Source organism: Rhamphochromis sp. 'chilingali' (genome assembly GCF_963969265.1).
Source record: "Rhamphochromis sp. 'chilingali' genome assembly, chromosome: 3".
Lineage (NCBI taxonomy): Eukaryota > Metazoa > Chordata > Actinopteri > Cichliformes > Cichlidae > Rhamphochromis > Rhamphochromis sp. 'chilingali'.
This window is the reverse complement of record NC_137931.1, coordinates 41997285-42018006: the sequence shown is the minus strand read 5'-3', so window position 1 is coordinate 42018006 and position 20722 is coordinate 41997285. Positions and strand designations below refer to the sequence as shown.

Genomic DNA, 20722 nt, shown 5'->3' with positions numbered 1-20722 from the left:
ATAATACATTTAGAGGAGAGCACAAAGGGAGTATGGGACATCTATGATGCACGATGGCGTAATTATAGAATAGTGGGTGTACGTGCATGCTGGCACACCCGGCTGGGTGTACGAGGTGTTTGGCTCACAGCATCTATTCAGCTGTATGAGTGCTGAACATCTCTTAAACACACTGCAGTCCCTCTCTCTGAAAGTCTACAAGTGACAGAGGGAGTTTGGTTTGGTTCAAAGAGCCTACATTTAAAACTTTAATATGTAAAGTTCCATGAAAGTGCTTGTTAGCAATGTAAAGATTCATTATTTAGAAGCAGTGGGTCCATGTTTGTATTTATTATTCAAATGCAAATGAGTCCAGAAAGTTGCAAGATGTTTTGGTGTCTGCTTGAATTACGTAACAGTATTAATTAAGAACGCTGACTGTAACAGCACAGCGTAATGTGTTTGATTAGAGTGTTCATGCATAAAGCTACTGTAGCTTCAGCGTGTCAGAGATAAATGATGGACTAACGAGGAAGACGCCAGATCAGATGAACGCTAAATCACAGGTTTTAATTTCTAATTTTATTTAATTTCTTTCCTTAATTAAACTACAAGCTTTTCATTCAGCATCAGGTGTGGGGCAAGTCACCTAAGGGTGAACCAAATGCAGTATTTTTTTATTTTCTGTTATTTGCTTCACTTACATGCTGTGATTTTACTTTAATATTCAGAGATTTTCCACGATTAAAGCCTGACGTTTCTGGGGGGAAATGCAGCTATTCCACAAAATTAAACTGGCGTCACCAATTTTGTTTTGTAAAAATGTAAAAAGCTGACGGACAAGCACAGCAAATATGATTCAGTATCTTTAATGTTTTTAAAATCCATATGAACATTCTTGAAATATTTCAGTGTAAACCAAACTGGTGGGACTGACATCCCCCAAAGCCATACTAGCCATCTACTAGTACGGCTACAATTTATAGGAATAGCCCATTAAAGGAACGCTTGTGATGTATGTGTCAATAATTCAGATTTTATGTTTCAGTCTGGTTTATTGAAGTCATACTCCTGTGTATTGTTTAATTGACTTTGTTGAATGTGAAATGAATGCCTGTAAATTATATGTCCAATTGAAATGATCTGTAAGAAGAATTTGCCTCTGTGGATCGAAGCTTCCTGCTCAATAAGCTCTTATTATTGGATTTTGGGTTTATTAGCCTTTATGTGGAATTTCTCCTTTGACAAATATGTGGAGGGAGAGATTCAGAATCATATTCACAATGAAAAACCCTCCACACAGATAAAAATGATCCACTTACTTGCTGGCTATGCAAGCAATATTTAATCTCTTCTCTTTAGCTCTCTCTCTCTCTACATATATATATATATATATATATATATATATATATATATATATATATATATATAAAACTGATATAATGTTTGTATTGTATGTGGACGGGAGAAGATCACAGCTGCCATCTATGCGCATTCAGCAAAACTGAAAAACTTGCCATGCAAGTCTAAGTTTTCTGAGGTTACAAATTACAGGTGGACTACAGTGATTGATAGTACTTTAAGTTCGCACGGAGTCTTTGCTGAAAAGAAATAAGGGTTCAGTCAGACCATCGGGTCCTCTAACAAACCCCACCTGCGTGGGCTGTATCATTTGGAGGATCCGGTCTCTAAAGTGAGATGCAGCTGTAGTATTCACAACTGCTGTTTGTGTGCAGCCATGTGCATCCAGAGATTCTGTCTAGTTAATGATGCAAGCTGTGGCCATATGAGTCAAGCCCAAAAGCATCTATTCTGTTCTCGACCAAGTACAAGTTTCAAGTTCGGTTGTTTAAACACTGACAATAAAAAGGAGAGGAAGAATAATTCTGCAGGGCTTCGAGACATTTTTAAGAGACATTTGCTTTGCTGTTTTGTTTTTTAGCCTTGGTAGCAACACAAGTCTGTGGATGACAATGTGATTAGTCACTCTAACAAATGGGTTGGGCCACAGTTGTCTTCCCCACCCCACAAAAGGAACTACATTCTCAAACCTATGAGATTTCTTAGTTAACTCAGCTCTCAGTCTCTGACATGCATTGTACAATATGATGCTATAGAAGGCATATTCTACTTATTTATACTGATCTTAAAAACTGAGCTGAATTAAAGGAGCAATCAGTCTCATTTTGGTGTGCAATTTTCTTATATTCATCTCTCTTTTTGCAGATAGGTTTCAGAAAAATATAAGTATTCCAACAATTGCTCATCCTAAGCATATTTCAAAAGCTTTTCCTCCCACATTTAGATTTCTAACCAACTATGGGATACACTTCAGGTTACACTGAGGTTTGTATTTATGTATTTATTTTGAAGTTTGCCTTCATTATAAAGTAAAGCAGCAAAGAGCATTCACTGCTTTTTACTACACGGCTAAAAATGACAAGACAACTTTTCTTCATAAAATGGGGTTGGTTTCACCGGGGCAACTTGGCCCACAAAGACTGCAGCCCCAACCAGCCCGTGAGGCTGTTTTTTCCTTTTCTATTTTTTTAGCTAGCTACAACATGACTTGACCTTGCAAGAATTTTTAATCCTCTTCAACAAAAATACATGTCTGTGGGCTGCAACAGTCACTCTGACTTAAAAATGCATTTAATTAGCTAAACTTTGTCAATTGGTTTCTTAAAGTCTCTCTGTTGTATTGCCTGCTGTAAATAGCACCACCCACTTTAACTTTTCTTAAAAATCTGTACCAAATTAGCACTGAGAGTGGCTGTCAGGTCATACACAGCAGTTATTATTCACACACATATGCAACATTTCCACACACAGACCTCACACAGTAACTGTCCATTATTTTTATATGCACTGACAGGCCTGTTTGCCAGTTCGGTCACTTCAGAATGAATGGAGGGCCTCGTTATCAACTTCCAAAGCATGAATGTTTCTTGAAGTGCATCTCTGTGTGCCTCAATACAGTGCAAATGCATAAATAGGTTCTCACAAATTGGTGTTCTGTTGCAGTTACAGCAGCTCTTCTGCTTCTCCAGTTATAAAGAAACGCAGTTTATTTTTGATGCAGAGAAAGAAGTCGAGAGGAAAAGAGCGTCTTTATTCTAATGCCATTGATATAACAGCCAATCAGGCCAAGGGAGATGGGACAAAACCACCTGTCATCTTTCACATAACAGAGAGTCACTTACATAACAGACCACGATCATCCGGTCTCTTGATCACTCTGCAGCAGGAGCCTGATTGTCGACTTACAATAAACACCACTGTCTGCTGCAAGAGTATCTTTTCCCTTATTGAGTGTTAAGAGGCAGAGATGAATACACTGCAGAAAAAAACAGTCTGAAGGAGGATATTTTGACTATCACTTAGTTATACTGTACTATATATCACATGCACACAAATCTCAGCCAAACACAACACATCTATATAAAGGGACATGCATAAAAATGCACATAAGAATAGCTACTGAAGAAACGAGTCCCATGTTTTTCTCAGGAATGGCTTTTTTGCCCTATTTCCATAACCCTAAGTGCATGCATGACGCAGAGAGCAAAACAGGGTGGAGTCCAATAAATGTCCAGTGCAGGCAGGCAGCCTGTCAGCCCGAGGAGGCACGAGGATCATTTAACGCTGGATCTCTTACTCAAAGCAGCTCTGAAGAAGATGTGACCTTGATTACCCTGAAATGGCAGTGACAGGGCACACCAGGCAGCCACACCCACATGTGTGCTCGCTGGCATTATGGCAGCGAGCTTGGAAAAAGGCACAAGCCCTAAACAACACACGTCACTCTGGAAAACTGAATGTATAAGGAAGGAGATATCAGCGAAAGAAGAAGTGGGGCATGAAGGATAAAAGAGTCACTGAAAAAGCAACATATAAAGCAATTTTCCATACATACAAATCCATACATTCAAGAAAGAGAGATAGAGGAAATAGGATGGCCAGAGATGAAACTAGAAAGAAAGGGATGGAGTGACAGAGAAGTAACAACAATCTCCCCTAGGGTCAATTGGTGTGAGATCCATCTGTTCCTAGAGATCACACACACTCATAACAGAACACACCTATTCATGTAAACACCATAGCACCATAGTACACAGTGTATTTCAGGGAACTGAATGCCAAAAATCTCTGTGCCAAAATTAGAAGGTTTTCTTCCAGCATATCAAGCATTTCTCAGCTGCAGCAGAGTCAGCCAGTGCCTGACAAAAGCATAAAGAAGGAATTATCCGGTATGCTGAACTTCCTTAGGAGAAGGAGCAAAAGATGTAATGTTCCCCATAAAAAATGGTTTCAAGACAGTTACAGTTATGTGGAGAAATAAGCATCCGGCAGCCAACCAATGACGTCTTTTAGCTCTGTCAGATAATTCGATGGTTTCTAGGACTGTTGATATTGCTGTCAATTAATTAAGATTAAGACTATTTTTTCTGTTTTCTTCCTGTAGTCAGCCCCTGCAATGCAAACTGTCCTCTATAACTCAATCTATTTACACCCATTAGAGCAGATCTCTTCCTCCTGCGCTTGCATGCAATCTGCTTCACCAGTTTACTTACAGCTGCTCACAAACCAATCATCACCTCTCTGTTAACAACATTGCACGCACACTGTACAAATCGCAGAGTCACAGCCATTCATTAAGCTTATCATCTCAGCTGCCGTATCCAAAATATCCCTTGAGTACTTCATACAAAATATTTAAACCAATTCTAATGTTTCTCTCTTTTTTTGTGGGACAAACAGGATTGACACTGACACTAATGCTTCCTTGAAACCACCACAATTCTTTTTCTGTTTGCCAACAAACATACTGTATGTGTGAAAGTGAATATATGTGTGAAATACAGTTTTATGATAAAAGGTATTTGTATCCTCTGACTTGTCTGTGCCTCCGGCCACTGCCACTCACCACCTTCCAATCTGTTATCTCCAAAGCAGAATGACATGTGAGACTGGATAAAGGGATTAAGTTCAAAATGATAAAAACCCAAACAGTATTTTTTGGGTGTTTCTCCTCTTTATTTGTCCACACTTGTGATTAATCGTGCAATTTAAATAAAATAGAGACAAACAGAGGCTGTTCTTTAGTCAATGTTATAAGGTTTTGTTTTATAGCTTAGACAATAAGTGCTTTCCAAAATGAACAAAACTTTAATGATTACTTTTCATTAATTATCCAGTTGGATTAGAAGATAGTGTGTTTCAATACTAGCTATCAATTTCTTTTTACATTTATGTATGCATTCATTTTATTAATTTATTTTTTCTCATGCATGCCAGCAGTAATTTTGGTGAAAACCTCTCCTAATGGTCTGTCTTCCAACAGACAGCTAGAAGCCACCTGCCACCCAGAAGGAGGACAGGACATTTGACAGGACAAAGAAAGAAGAGCACACCTAAATTACTGCATGAGCTTCTATATGAACTGAGTGACAGCAGCATGTTTTCTTTCATCCACCTCCTACTTGCCGTACACTGGCGTGTCTCCTGGGTTTGACTAGTGGGGGGTTAATTGAAGCTGAACGAAAGCTCCCAACTCCAGTCTGAATAAATAAGCTGTGTCACCACGCTAGTTGTGCAGTGAACACTTTTCCTGTGATTGTCTAACTTACGATCGCACTGAACACAAAAACATACACACAGAGCATTTTTTTCTTACCACCATCTTGTTGAGGGAGACCCAGCAGTCAGATGGAAAGTCCTGCAGCATGGGAACAAGAAACTGGAGACAGCCATCCCAGTGGCACAGCAGTAGCATCATACCAATCAGGTTGAATATTCGCACCACGGCACTGGCTAGGTCATAGGTCATGTGGAAGATCTGTCAGGAGGAGGAGAGATCGGACGTGAGGGTTACAGATTTGGAGAGGAGGCCAGAATGAAGCCAGAACTGATGTGTGAGCAGAATGAAAAGTTGGTGTTTATAGCGATTGAGCGAGAGTTGAAAACAATGGTAAACACTACTCTATCGGCTCTCACAAACAGCACATCCAGCATGTTATCATTCTGCTGATAGCACTGGCAACAGTGATGCTGTGGGGACTATATAAAATAGCTTTAACTTGTGCACAATTTGCACAGTTGCAAATCCTGATCCACTCTGTAGGACAATTATTATATTATATTTTTTTAAGAAAATAAATCATACTCTTGCAAATTTAGCAGATTCATTTTGGGCACGTGGTACAGCTTAACAAGCTGTAAAATTTCCAGAAATGAGGAAAACATAGTTTTCATATGTAGTTTTTTTGTTGACGCTGGCAAATTAATATTCACATTTAGCCATGTTTTAAATGCTAGTTATGTGCTAACCTCAAAGGTTTACCTGAACACAGTAATGTGAGAGCAGTGGGAGTGAATTATTATAGTAAAATATAGCACTTCTGAAGCTGTGATGGAGAAGAGGTGACTGACCAAACTGCTCTCCATCACAGACAATCCTGCCCACTATGAGCAACACGCAGGTAGCAAAGCAACTTCTCTAACAAACTGATTGAGCTCTGCTGCCACAAGGAAGGATATAGGCAATCTTTCATACCACATGCTATCTATCACTCAATATATCTGTCTGGCAGGGAATCGTTCGCCAGATATTTGTATTGTTATTAATATTATTAACATTATATTTATAAATTTTCTGTTGATAAGTTGGTTGACAATGAAACATCTCTGTTATTAAACATCGCTCTCTCTCGCTCTCTCTCTCCCTCCATGGCATGCAGCCCAAAGTCTAGTTAAGCTGCCCATGTTCTTGCAATGGAGAGGTTGCTACAATATCCACAAACTGAAAGGAAGTTTGGAGAAAGTTTTTTGTGAGTTTCACACTCATACAGGAACCTTTCACACCAGAGGTTGTTATTCATCTCTTGCTAATATACAAATATCTATTAGGGCAGCTTTAGGTAACATGACGACCTGTGAGGAAGAACTTTAGGATTTGATATCTCAGTTTATTTATAGGTAACGTGTCTGTTAACAACTAAATTTATTGTTATATAAAATTTGAACAATTTAATGAACTATGATAACAGGTGGTATAATTTTGACCAGTTTTTTAGTAACTTATAAACAGCAAAAAACGTGCTTCGCATTCCCAGGCTGAGGTTCTCCATTATAACCAGGTGTGAGACCACAGGCCATGCAATGTGCATTCATGATAAAACCTCATTAGATGCTGATGAAGCTTTGATCAGCAGCCCAGGCCAGGCTCTCGCTGCTGTTTCTTAAGAAGCTCACCCCAGGTAAGAAGGCTAATTTGCGTGGAGCTGGTGATGTGGTCACAGCCTTGTAAACACCACTCACTATGGCTTGGCTGGCTATCTGCCAGGCCAAATTATCGTGGTTCGTGTGTGTTTTTGTGTGTGTTTGTGTATGGGTAGGTTTACAAGTATGTGGGGATTAGATCTTGAGAAATTCATCTTAAATGTGAACTAGGCCTTTGTGTGTGTTTGTGTGTGTATGTGTGTGTGCGTGTGATGACATGAAGGAGCCGCTTCTGTTTAGAATTTACAGTTTGGGAGCAGCAGGGTCAGGGCATGCTGTCACACATCTCTACACCTCAGAGGCCCTGCTGTCCTAAACATACAAGTCACATGAATATGGAAAACTGACACATGTTATACCCCAGTTGTTAATGTGCATGATCCTAGTTTAAATAGCTCTTGGACTTTTCATATGATTTGTGTTTGGATGGATAATGGCAATTGTATCAAAGTTTATTTAAATTCCTCCTAAATGTAATTTATAAAATGTGCAAAACAATTTCCTCAGAAATATGTAGCATTTCAGCTGTATGCTGCACATCACATTTTCCTTATCCAGTTCTAAAATGTCATCAGCACCTGGTTGTTTCACTCTTTTGATATATATTCATTTTTTCTCTTTACAGTAATTTAGTTTTGATCCCTTCCCCAGGCCTGCTTTGGGTCCATGTGTAATTAAATCAAAATCAACAAAAGAAACTACTTTCTTTGCACATTTTGTGTATATCCTGTATTGGCTAATGGCCTTGGGTCATTTAGAAGACGCAGAAAGGGAAACATGCTGTGAGGCCCTGCCCTGTGATTAGAAAGCGTTCCCATTATGATTAATGAGCTAGGACTAATGTTCCCCCCAACACCAGAACAGCACCTGGCCATGTGTCACTGTCACACCACAATCTGGGTCAAAGCATAGTACTGTGACTACAAGTCACAGCCTGAAAAACACAGATAAACTATTTGCTGCTTCTTTCTGTCAGACTGCTAAAATGCTTTTAGAGTAAAACTAGTGCGTATGATGGATATGAACCTTTTTATCCTTCCATCCCTGACGCTTGTGCATTTGCTCTTGTCCATTCCCCATCATTGTCGAGCTCATGAAAAAGGCATCAACGCAAGCTTCCTGCTTCAGCAAATTGTTTTTCTCTGCTTCTGTATCACCAACATAGATGCATAAGCGATTTATTCTGAGATCATTCCACATAAATGGTTTTTTAGCACGACTGTTACCCAGTGCTCACCTCACCTCTGTACTGGCCTTCAATAGATCTATATGGTGAAATCATCACAATACTAAGACAAGCTTTTAGGAAACAGTGCTGCAGCGAGCGGACTTAAGCTGAGCTGAGCTGAGCTGGGCAGAAGAGGCAAACAGTTCCCCCCGTTTGGATCAGGCAGAGCAGAGCAGAGCTCAGCTGAACTAAGAGGATCAGGGCAGGGCCAAGTTGAAGCAAAGGAGCATTCGCGTGTGTGTGTTTCTGTGTGTGTGTGTACGCGTCTGTGTTTGAATGAGTAATTAGGGTTTTCGTCAAACCCAAATTACCACTGTGTAATCAGAAGAGCAGTGGTTATTTTCAGAGTGAGGGGACACTCATTTGATTGGAAGATGCTTGTTTAGGCCAAATAAGGAAGCACAAAGAAGCACACACACAGTCCAAGCTGTGGAATGCTGTGTTTATGTAAAATGGGGCCATATGATGGATGATAATGCACTTTTCTCTAGAACATTATTTCCTGATGCAATTAGAGATGCAAGGGGGTTTGCATTAGCAAGTCTTTCAGCATGTGGTTGCAGCTGTTTGATGCCTTAATTGGTTGAAATGCTGCAACAAAACATTTTTTACTATGTGGAAAGTTTTTTTCTTTCATACAGTTTTAAATGCATCAACAATGTGATGATCAAGTAAGATGACCTATAATCCACTCATCTTGGCTTGCTGCAGTAGAAAACTCTACACCTAATTTTTTGTGCCTTCTCCTGTGATACTAGAATGACTTATACTGACAGAACAAGCCACTGCACTGGAAACTGCTGCACAATTCTTAATTAGAGCCCAGTTAGATTAGTTTCTCATTATTAATGAGCACATTTGAAAGTGGAGGGGTAATAGTAAGCAGATCATCTGATCATAATTGACTAACTTCTGCATTACAGCAATAATCAATGCAGCTGTAGTGTCTGTCAGGTGTAGCAAACGTGATGCTAATGAGTTTTTTTAGACATTAAAGCTATGCAGTAGTAGTAGTTCATTAAAAAACATACATAATTGTATGAAGAAGTTAAAAACTTAATATTTTCTTTTGATGCTTTTGGGAAAAAAGTCTTCCTCTGTAAGATTTCAGTAACAAAAAAAGACCTTATACCACAGGGGATGCATATGATGAGAAAATGATATGAAAAACAGACTGACCTACATTATGTTTGGACCAGTAGAAACCCAAGATGTGACACATCACATGCATCAAGTATTTAGTATTGATTAAGGGTTTATTTGAACAGTTTAAAAAGTAGGTAGGACCAAATGGTAGTCAGCATATGCTTGATCTATTTCAGGATCATGAGATAGTCCTTGTAAAAGTGGATTCCCTGTGAGCGACCCCTAGCCTTACAAAGTTTGAGAACCACGGAGTAAAAATCTAAAATAGAGATGTTCAATGTGGAAGTTATGTGTTTCCTTTCAGTATTATCTGTTTATATAAAAGTGTTACATAAACTGTGCATTAGAACCCCATCTGGTCCCATATACTTACTTTATCCAGTATTTATCCAAGCTAAACTTCAATACTGAACAAAACTTTCCTGTTCGTATAGAAATGCTGTAACTCAGCATACCTCCTCCCACTGATGGATGTAACGGATGAGTCTAGACAGCCTCAGCAGACGCAGCAGACTGAGGATCTTCGTGAAGCGGACAATGCGGAGTGCCCGGGCAGTTTTGTACACCTCTGAGTCAATCCCCTTCTCCACGATGAGGAAGATATAATCCACAGGTATGGAGGAGACGAAGTCCACCACAAACCAGCTCTTCAGGTACTTCTTCTTGATCTTCTTGGGGTCGAGGATGATCTCGGTGTTGTCCTCGAACACGATACCAGTCCTAAAGTTGAGTACTAGGTCCATGAGGAAGAAGGTGTCAGAGACCACATTGAAGATGATCCAGGGTGTGGTGGTCTCATCTTTAAAGAAGGTGATGCCTACAGGGATGATGATCAGGTTGCCAACCATGAACATTAACATGGTGAAGTCCCAGTAGAACCTGTCAGGACGAAAGAGTAGAAGATGATTAAAGGCGCTTGTTTAATCCCAACACACGCAAACAAAGGGCAGTATAGGGCCATGTGTACAACTCTGAAATCTGATAGAGAAAAAGATGTAATAATAAAGTAATAAAGGAGAAAAATCTGATGCTATGCATATGAGAAGAGAAACCATGTCTAAAATCTGATGTCCAGACATTGACAGTGTTGCTACATGTTATGGATATCACATATCAGGAAAGAAGCTGATTCTGCTTGATTTATGATACGGGGTAAGCATATTTCCGGCCCTCTCTGTGTCATGAAGCAATGCACTCTCACAGGCTGAACACACTCAGAAAACTAACCCAATCCAAACTGATAAATCTTTCAAATTTTATGAAATGCCTGATAGTTCCTTCACTTTACCCCATTAACCACAACCATGCAAAGAAAAGACAACTAAAGCAAAAACAGCAGAATACCCTCCAAACAAGTCAAGTACAAACAACAACCAGAGCCCAAATCAATAAAGCAGCCTTCATGGCTGTGGTGTTGTGCACCATCACCTATTTCCAGTAGTTAGTTAATGTGACATTTATTGGTTTGAACAAACATTCACACAATAGCCAGTCACGCCACAGCATTAGGTGCGGAATTATGAGAACCTGTGTTTTAAAGATAATTCAGCTGGTGAACTGACCATGCGAGGCATCTATGAATATTCCTCTGTTTATTAAAGTAAGAAAATTGTGTAAGTATTTTTATATAACTTTACTCAACTTACCTATTATTAACTGGCAGATTAATTATGAACGATGTTTGTTAGTGTTGCAGGATAAGAGGAAGACACTGTGGCTACTTATATTAGAGGAACTAATGGAAGCGGCTGCTGAGTCATGACTTGAACTCTTGTTATGCGCATCCTGCTGTTGAGCTTTGTCCGTAAGTTAACACAATCAAGCCATGTATTGTTAATAAACAGCAGGCTTTACATATTTGATGGTACTCAAATAAGAAAGACAAGAAACCTGGTTTCCCCACATTTTATTAGAGGAGCTGTCCTCGGTGCTGAAACCAAGCACACTTTAAGACACATTTAGAGTCAACTTTGTGACACCTCTGGAATATGGAGCTTTTGTGTAAACACAAAATCTCCCATATGTCATCATTCGGTGCTTCAGGAATAGAGAAATAGCTCTGTTTATGATAGGGTAAGGTTCAACTTTTTCCCCCAGATAACCATTGAATGTTTAAAAATAGCATACTTATGTTCATATTCCCACAATCTTCACATATAATGTTGTTTGACGTAAAGAATGGGCGCTGGGCAACATTCAAAAACACCCCTTTAGCTTCTTTACAGCAACACTTTCACTGACCTAACACAATTTGACCCATACCTGAAGTCGCTGTATGGGTGGATAATCCAATTACCCGCTGACTTTACGCGTTCTTGTTCTTTCTCCACTGCCTTCTGGCTGCCAAACATGCGCAGGGAGAATTTATTAACTCCAGGCTGAAGCATGGCACTAAACTGCCGCTGCATGTATGTCTGATTCCCCTTGGACTCTCCATCATCCGGCACTATCTGAGAGCCGTCCTCTGCTTTGCTGAACGTGACAGAACTTCTTGGCTGCTGAGCCAGTCCTTTACTACTCGGGGGGTTGGAGAAGGAAACTCTGGAGTCCTTTTTCTCCGTTGCTGCCGTCGTCTTGACCTCGGCCCCAGGCCCCTGTGTCAGGGACCCTGCTGAAGTGACAGAGCCGTCCATGCTCGCAGCCAGCTCCTTATCGTCTTCAGCTGCTACTACTCCATCTGCCTGCTTCTCCTGTCTTGAGATGAGAGAAGAAAGACTGCCTGAACTGGCCGGGTCTCTTCTACAGTCTCCGTTTTTGTTGCATATCATACCGATGCCCCCCTCTCCTATCACGCCCGCCTCAGACACTGTGTCCCCTGCACTCCTGTGGTCTGACTCTGTGCCGCCAGCAGCATCCCTCTGGCACAACAGAGCAAATGCACAGCTGCCGCTGGGAGTAAAAGGTGTGGAGTCCTCGCCTCGCAAGAGGAAGAGCTCATTGTTGTTGGAGTTTTTTCGCACAGGAGAGACGGCTCCGCCTCCTGGCGAGAATTTCTTCATATTGGTCCCCCTGCTACTCCCATGATCCTCGCATCCAGCCGAGCTGGCTATTTGAAAGGGTCGAGCCTTCTGGAATTTGGGCTCCTCCTCGCTGTCCTCCGCCTCGTCCATTACAGGCAAACAGACACTTCCGTACCTTAAACCGGGCGAGACTGGACGGCGGCAGAGGAAGGAGTGTGGACTTCAAAGCCTCCGTCTGCTTTCCATTCACATCACTTAACGGCGTACCGGTGGCGTTGCTATGGCTGCAACCTGGCTGTTGTTATTGTGTTTGTGTGTGGTAGAGAGAGGGAGAGAGATAACAGCTTTACCCTGGGGCTTCAACCACCTACAGGTAGCTTTCAGCCTACTGAAGAAAATGTGCGCACAGAAGAAAACAGTTTTGTCAGACCTGGACACAAAAAGTCAGTGAATGCGATTTTAAAAGTGAATTCTTACTAACGAATTAAATAACGCACAAATACATTTTTAGAATAACTCAAACTTGTGTGAATGGAAAACTATGATGATTTAAAAAAAAAAAACTTTTAATATGCAGTGATGGCCTGAGCAGTTTTACATCAAAAGGAATCATCAGCGAGTATCCCATGCTGCCATGCTCAGTTGACCCAGTATCAGCTCAATTCTATCTAGACTTTCTCGGAGTCTGGCAGCAGCGTCTGCCTGTTGCTTTGGTTTCTGGCAGCCTTCCCAAGTTGTGGGGTTTTTAATGGTGAAATGACTCCACCTTGTGGATAAAGGCACAATCTAGGGCCAAGGCACCCACGAACAGTGTGAAGATTTAGAAAAACCCCCCATCATATTTGCTACTAGCTTATCTTTTTTGTACTAAATCCTAGTGTCCCAATTAAGAGACCGCACGCTCGAAGTAGGCATTTTGAGACCTATTACATCACAGCGACGCGACAGCGGCTGTCCCAATCCGAAGTGTACTCCAAATGCGCCGTCGATTTCCCCAAATATCAAGCGTGGTCCGGTGCACGCTTCGTGGTCCCATATATCCCTCAACTCATAGCGCGGCGGTGGGTGTGGATAATTTTACCGCAAAATACGGCAGAAGGGAGCGGCCGAAGAGTGAACTGTCAAAAGTAAGTACTCAATATCATGTCACTTATTTATGTGCGAATGTTTAATAGTGAAAAACATTACTGTTGGCCACATGTCGGCAAAGTTATGTGACATTAGTGATGTTTGTACTTTCAGCGTTAACTTGGTTTTAAAGCCTTTACTTTGAAATATACGCCGTTCAATAGTCGGCCTTAATCTTACAGAGAATGTGATGATTCTATGGATAATTAAAGTCAGTCATATATCCACAAACACAACAAGCTGAAAGTCAGTGATGCTGCTCGGTTTGCAGTCCTGAATATCACAGCACAAGCAGGATTCACTGCACTGTTAATGTTAGCTATGTTATATTGCTGCCTCTGTTCACCGCGGTAAAGTGAGCCGTCATTTGTGAGCCGCGGTCAAGCCAGCCGCCTCCTATCCGCCGCATAAATTTCCTTGCGCTTTTACACCAGTCTTTACGGTAGCGCCTTTTCGCTTTATATCCTGATTGAAAGCCTAGACTCGCGCACACGCGCGCGCGCGCACAAATTACAATGGAACAGCCCAATACAGCCATCGTGACAGTCTGGTTGCATATTCAAAAATTCATTAAAAATCATTCTTAAAAGTTGATGCCAAGCTTTCAACACAATCCTCTTCTCGGACACCTACTTTACCTCTGGGGCAGGTTTTACCCAGATTTACTGTAATATTACTCAGAAATCACAGTAAACTCATATTCAGTGCAATACAGTCAAAACACTACAATTATGTTTATTTCAAAAATTCATTAAAAGTCATCCTGAGTAGTTGATGTCCAACTTTCAACACATCCCTCCTCTGGGACACCTACTGTACCTGTGTGCCAAGTTTCATCCAGATTTACTGTAGAATTCCTCAGAAATTAAAGGAAACTTATATTCAATTCAATACAGTCAATACAATAGAATTATGTCAATTTTCAAAAATTCATTAAAAATCATCCATAATAGTTGAGGTCCAACTTTCAACACTTTCTTACTCTGGGCGTACTACCGTACCTCTGGGCCAAGTTACATCTCAATTCACTGTAATCTTTATCAAAAATTGAAAGAACAATTATATGTCAATGCTGGATGTGTGTCCTTTCAAAGTGACACTAAATAACAGAACTCAGGCACATCAGGGAATAATCCAAAAGGTGGATTTATTAAACAAAAACAACATACAAAATATCTCTAACCCATACTACATAACCTAAAAAGAAACAAAGGGACACTTAGAAGCACAAGAAAACAATACTGAAAGGGCAAGAGACACAGCCCAAACATAATCCACAACTAAAGTGCCAAAAGAACAAGTCATCCCACATAGCAGACGGGTCTTGCCTGGATCTGGTGTCAAGCCGGCACTGCTGGCTGACTTCTGGCATGGTAAGATGGCACTGTTTATGTGATGGCATGCCACATTTGGCCTGATTGGGTGAATGTGACATGTTGTATAGAGCACTTTGAGTAATATGGGTGAGTAAAAAAGTGCTGTATAAGAATCAGTCCATTCACTGTCTGAACAGAGTTTCGTCATGTTACTTTTGCACTATTATGTTCCAGCACATGTTGTTATTACATGGCTTACATGGCTAAGGTACACATTAGGCTGACATCTGGGGCCAGAGCTGAAACTGTTCTGGGCCAGCACAGGGCCAGCAGTGTGTCTGCAACTGGCCTTGTGCTTGCTCATGTGTGGGCCACCTCTGGTAAACCAGATCTGGGCCACCATAGGGCCGTCATTCTTTGCGGTACGCAGGCCATGTGTAAGCACATTGTGTAGGACAGATCCAGGCCATACCAATTTTGCTATGTGGGAGGAATTATGTAAAAATAGAAACATTATAAAAATGAAAATGAACATAAAGTAAAATGTACTGAAAAGAACATCAGTATGGCCATCATTATTTGCTTGGAAAGTCTAAAGTTCCATGGCTTTGAACAGCCAGAGAACGCAATGCCCAGCTTAGAATGACTAAAAGTAACTTCTTTTAACATTCTGTCATTCTGCTTCTATATCAAAAATCCACTAAAAATAGTCATTTGAAAAAAAATATTCGCCACTTTTCATCAGTTTGGGTTCCTCTGTTTATAGCAATTTTTAGAAAAGAATCGAATACCTTTGTCACTATACAGTTGTACAGTGAGATACAGAGCATCTCCTACTCATTGCAAACATGCTGGGAGGGTGGCTCTATCCACCTTAGTGCAGCTGCTGTACCATACTGTGATGCAGTAAGTTAGTAGGCTCTCAATGGGCGAGTGGTGGAAGGGTGAGCTGTAGTCCACAAAGAGCATTCTGGCGTAGCTCTGCCGCTGTTCTAGGTGACTCAGCACCGAGTGGAGGGTGATGGCATCTTCTGTGAATCTGTTTGCACGGTATGCAAACTGGTGGGGGTCGAATTCTGGGGGGAGGTAATCCTTGGTGTGCTGAAGGACTAGTCTCTCAAAGCATTTCATGATTACCGGTGTGAGGGCCACAGGGCAATAATAGTTCAGGCTGGTGATGGGAGACTTCGTTGGTACTGGGATGATTGTGGCTGATTTTAGACAGGATGGGATGGCTGCTTCATCCAGTGAGAGGTTGAAGATTCTGGTGGAGATGAGGGTGAGCTGGTGGGCACATGGTCTTAGCACTTTACCACGTATTCCGTCTGGACCGGCCGCCTTCCTGGGGTTCACTGCTAGGAACACACATCTGACATCGTGCTCCGTTACAGTGAATGGAGCGGTGCAGGAACCAGGTGAGGATGAGGATGGGAGCAGGGCTGAGGCAGATGAATGCTGCTGTTGTGGTGTTTCAAAGCGGGCGAAGAAGCTGTTTATTTCCTCTGCTAGCTGCACACTCAGGTTTTCTGTTTTCACAGTTCTGCCTCTGTGGTTTATGATGTCTGTTATTCCATGCCATGTGTTGTTGCTGGACAGGTGGGACCCCTTTTCAGGTCAGCTCGAGCAGACCTGTACAGAGCTCTGTCAACAGACCTACAGGGAGTGCAGAATTATTAGGCAAGTTGTATTTTTGAGGAATAATTTTATTATTGAACAACAACCATGTTCTCAATGAACCCAAAAAACTCATTAATATCAAAGCTGAATGTTTTTGGAAGTAGTTTTTAGTTTGTTTTTAGTTTTAGCTATTTTAGGGGGATATCTGTGTGTGCAGGTGACTATTACTGTGCATAATTATTAGGCAACTTAACAAAAAACAAATATATACCCATTTCAATTATTTATTTTTTACCAGTGAAACCAATATAACATCTCCACATTCACAAATATACATCTCTGACATTCAAAAACAAAACAACAACAAATCAGCGACCAATATAGCCACCTTTCTTTGCAAGGACACTCAAAAGCCTGCCATCCATGGATTCTGTCAGTGTTTTGATCTGTTCACCATCAACATTGCGTGCAACAGCAACCACAGCCTCCCAGACACTGTTCAGAGAGGTGTACTGTTTTCCCTCCTTGTAAATCTCACATTTGATGATGGACCACAAGTTCTCAATGGGGTTCAGATCAGGTGAACAAGGTGGCCATGTCATTAGTTTTTCTTCTTTTATACCCTTTCTTGCCAGCCACGCTGTGGAGTACTTGGACGCGTGTGATGGAGCATTGTCCTGCATGAAAATCATGTTTTTCTTGAAGGATGCAGACTTCTTCCTGTACCACTGCTTGAAGAAGGTGTCTTCCAGGAACTGGCAGTAGGACTGGGAGTTGAGCTTGACTCCATCCTCAACCCGAAAAGGCCCCACAAGCTCATCTTTGATGATACCAGCCCAAACCAGTACTCCACCTCCACCTTGCTGGCGTCTGAGTCGGACTGGAGCTATCTGCCCTTTACCAATCCAGCCACGGGCCCATCCATCTGGCCCATCAAGACTCACTCTCATTTCATCAGTCCATAAAACCTTAGAAAAATCAGTCTTGAGATATTTCTTGGCCCAGTCTTGACGTTTCAGCTTGTGTGTCTTGTTCAGTGGTGGTCGTCTTTCAGCCTTTCTTGAACTGAACATAAGTTCCCTGCAATTTCTGAAGAATATTACAGTAAATCTGGCTGAAACTTGGCCCAGACGTACAGCAGGTTTCCCGGAGGAGGGATGTGTTGAAAGTTGGACATCAACTACTCAGGATGATTTTTAATGAATTTTTGAAAATTGACATAATTCTATTGTACTGACTGTATTAGATTGAATAAATGTTTCCATTAATTTCTGAGGAATTCTACAGTACATCTGGATGAAACTTGGCACACAGGTACAGTAGGTGTCCCAGAGAAGGAATCTGTTGAAAGTTGGACCTCAACTACTCAGGATGATTTTTAATGAATTTTTGAAAATTGACATAATTATATTGTATTGGCTGACTGCATTGAATACAAGTACCCTTTAATTTCTGAGGAGTTCTACAGTAAATCTGGATGAAACTTGGCACACAGGTACAGTAGGTGTCCCAGAGGAGGGATGTGTTGAAAGTTGGACATCAACTACTCAGGATGATTTTTAATGAATTTTTGAAAATTGACATAATTCTATTGTACTGACTGTATTAGATTGAATAAATGTTTCCATTAATTTCTGAGGAATTCTACAGTACATCTGGCTGAAACTTGGCACACAGGTACAGTAGGTGTCCCAGAGGAGGAATCTGTTGAAAGTTGAACATCAACTACTCAGGATGATTTTTAATGAATTTTTGAAAATTGACATAATTCTATTGTATTGACTGTATTGAATTGAATATAAGTTTCCTTTAATTTCTGAGGAATTCTACAGTAAATCTGGATGAAACTTGGCACACAGGTACAGTAGGTGTCCCAGAGGAGGGATGTGTTGAAAGTTGGACATCAACTACTCAGGATGATTTTTAATGAATTTCTGACATTTCCATAATTGTATTGACTGTATCGGGCTGTTTCATTGTAATTTGTGTGCGCGCGCGCGCACGTGTGCGCGAGTCTAGGCTTTCAATCGGCACATAAAGCGAAAAGGCGCTACCGTAAAGACTGGTGTAAAAGCGCAAGGAAATTTATGCGGCGGATAAGAGGCGGCTGGCTTGACCGCGGCTCACAAATGACGGCTCACTTTACCGCGGTCTCTGTTCGGTGGTGTCGAGCCAAACGGACTTTAACGTGTGTTTGAACGAGCTGACGGTTCACTCGTTAAGCTGAAAGAAAGAAAGATGCTTTAATCACAGGAGTCACACATGTGTCCACTGTACAATCTGGGAACTCTTGTTTAGCACTCGTAATAACACAGACACTAAATCCTCCTTCTCTTGTGCTATTTTGTAGCAGTGTATACACCTGAGACTGTCACCTGTCTGTCTGTCCTGCACTCTCTCTGTTTCTTTCTCTCTGATTGTGGAATAAAAGTATGAACATGTATTTATAAGTTAAACTTATGTTTGAATCCTGCAGCTTATCACACATTTGATTTCCAAGTGCAAGTGTCCAGAGTGAGGACCGACTGCTTTGCACGCCTGATGATCCACCAGGACAAACTCAGTGTGTGAGGAAGAGGAGGAGGAAGAGCCAGCAGTAGCTGACAGATGGAGAGAATAGACAGACTGTTCCCTGTTTGTGAAGGACTGCTAGGAAAGTTTAAAATAACTCATTGTCTGTCCTGAATCAGTCTTATTAGGTAATGTTCAAATAATTTTATCATTCCAGTGTTTTCTGTTACACACTATGAAAGGCAGCAACATGTTTAATATTCAGAAACCTAAAGTATGTATCAGCAGCAGAATGGACCTCAAAATAAATGTTTGTTTCAGTTCTATGAAGCTTTGAGTATTTTGGATTAGTAGAACTGCTGTGTTTGTTGCATCATATTGCTGTAATTGTTTATACATTCTGAGGTAAGTTGATCTATAGTGTTACATCATATTCTATAAGGATGTTATGTGTTTGTATACTTTCTGCTCAGTTTTGCCATTTAGCAGAAGTCAGCCTGTTTAAGGCTCTGATATCTATTCTGTGTGACTTAAAGCAGTTATGACAAGGTCTGATTTTCTCACCCAATAAAGGAATATTTCATATCAGTCTACTCTTCATTTTATCAGAAACAGTTTTCACAGCTCATACATTTTCTTTTTACACATATGTAAGCATTAAGCCAAATGTAATGTAATGCCAACATATTAAATGAACATTTTTTGTGTATAATGCATCTATATATACACACACTGTCAAAGATACTTGTCTTTGAGTGAAGATTTAAGGTGATAGGCAATATAAATAACTGCAACTTGAATCTTTGACCCAGAGTTCAAGCTCACTGCTATCTATCCATCCACACACATCTAGATATATCTATATCTATCATAATCTGACAGTAAATATAATATTGGCTCAACTATTCAAAGTGATGTCATGACAAAAATGATTGACCAAAAAAAAAAAAAAAAACAAAAAAAAAAAAAACCCAAACATTTTTTCTCCTTCATTTATGTCACACAAAGCTGTATGAAACGTTTCTCGCGGTTAGTATCATGGTTCCTAGGCAACCTGAGTAACGCGACGAAGGCTAGACCGTCCCATTTCACAAGCCTCTCACTTCCGCACTTCTCGTACGTAGTATGCGTACTTTAAGCGTGCGGTCTCTTAATTGGCACACAGCCCATGACAAATGATTAAACACAGACACTCATGACAATTGTGTGTGTGTCTGTCTATGCACTACTGTTTTGTTACAAATGCAGCAGGTAGGAGACCCAGTGTGTTTGACTACCCTTAAAAAAATGGAAGAGAAAAAAAAGCTGGGAACAGGAATTTGAGGTCAACCATGTGGACAATCTGCTTCATGTATCTGCCATATCTGAGTTCCCCTTTTTGTAAGTTTCAATTTGTTGGTAATTTAAGCACATTCAAACTGACTTTGTACATTTCTGCAAAGTAATAGCATGTTGTTCAGGTTATAACCTGACTTTAAAGTCAGTGTTGAAGGGAATAAGTAAAGCTGAACTAGGGGTCAGTCAATTTTCATTCAACCTAAGTTCTTAAGAAAATA

The 20722-nt window shown here is 40.7% G+C and overlaps 1 protein-coding gene across 2 annotated transcripts in view; it reads right to left on the bottom strand.

Annotated features, from left to right (window-relative positions):
* Window positions 1–12873, bottom strand: part of hcn2b (hyperpolarization activated cyclic nucleotide-gated potassium channel 2b) — a 42043-nt gene extending 29170 nt beyond the window's left edge. Inside the window, exons 1-3 of one of the 2 annotated variants that reach the window (XM_080877280.1) lie at window positions 11876–12873; window positions 10090–10513; window positions 5657–5818 (exon numbers count right to left, since the gene is read on the bottom strand). In XM_080877280.1, coding sequence (XP_080733406.1) covers window positions 5657–5818; window positions 10090–10513; window positions 11876–12744 — 1455 coding nt within the window. In that variant the 5' untranslated portion in view covers window positions 12745–12873. The remainder of the gene's footprint in view (window positions 1–5656; window positions 5819–10089; window positions 10514–11875) is intronic. The other variant, XM_080877281.1, reaches the window with a different exon arrangement.
* Between the last annotated feature and the right edge of the window lie 7849 nt (window positions 12874–20722).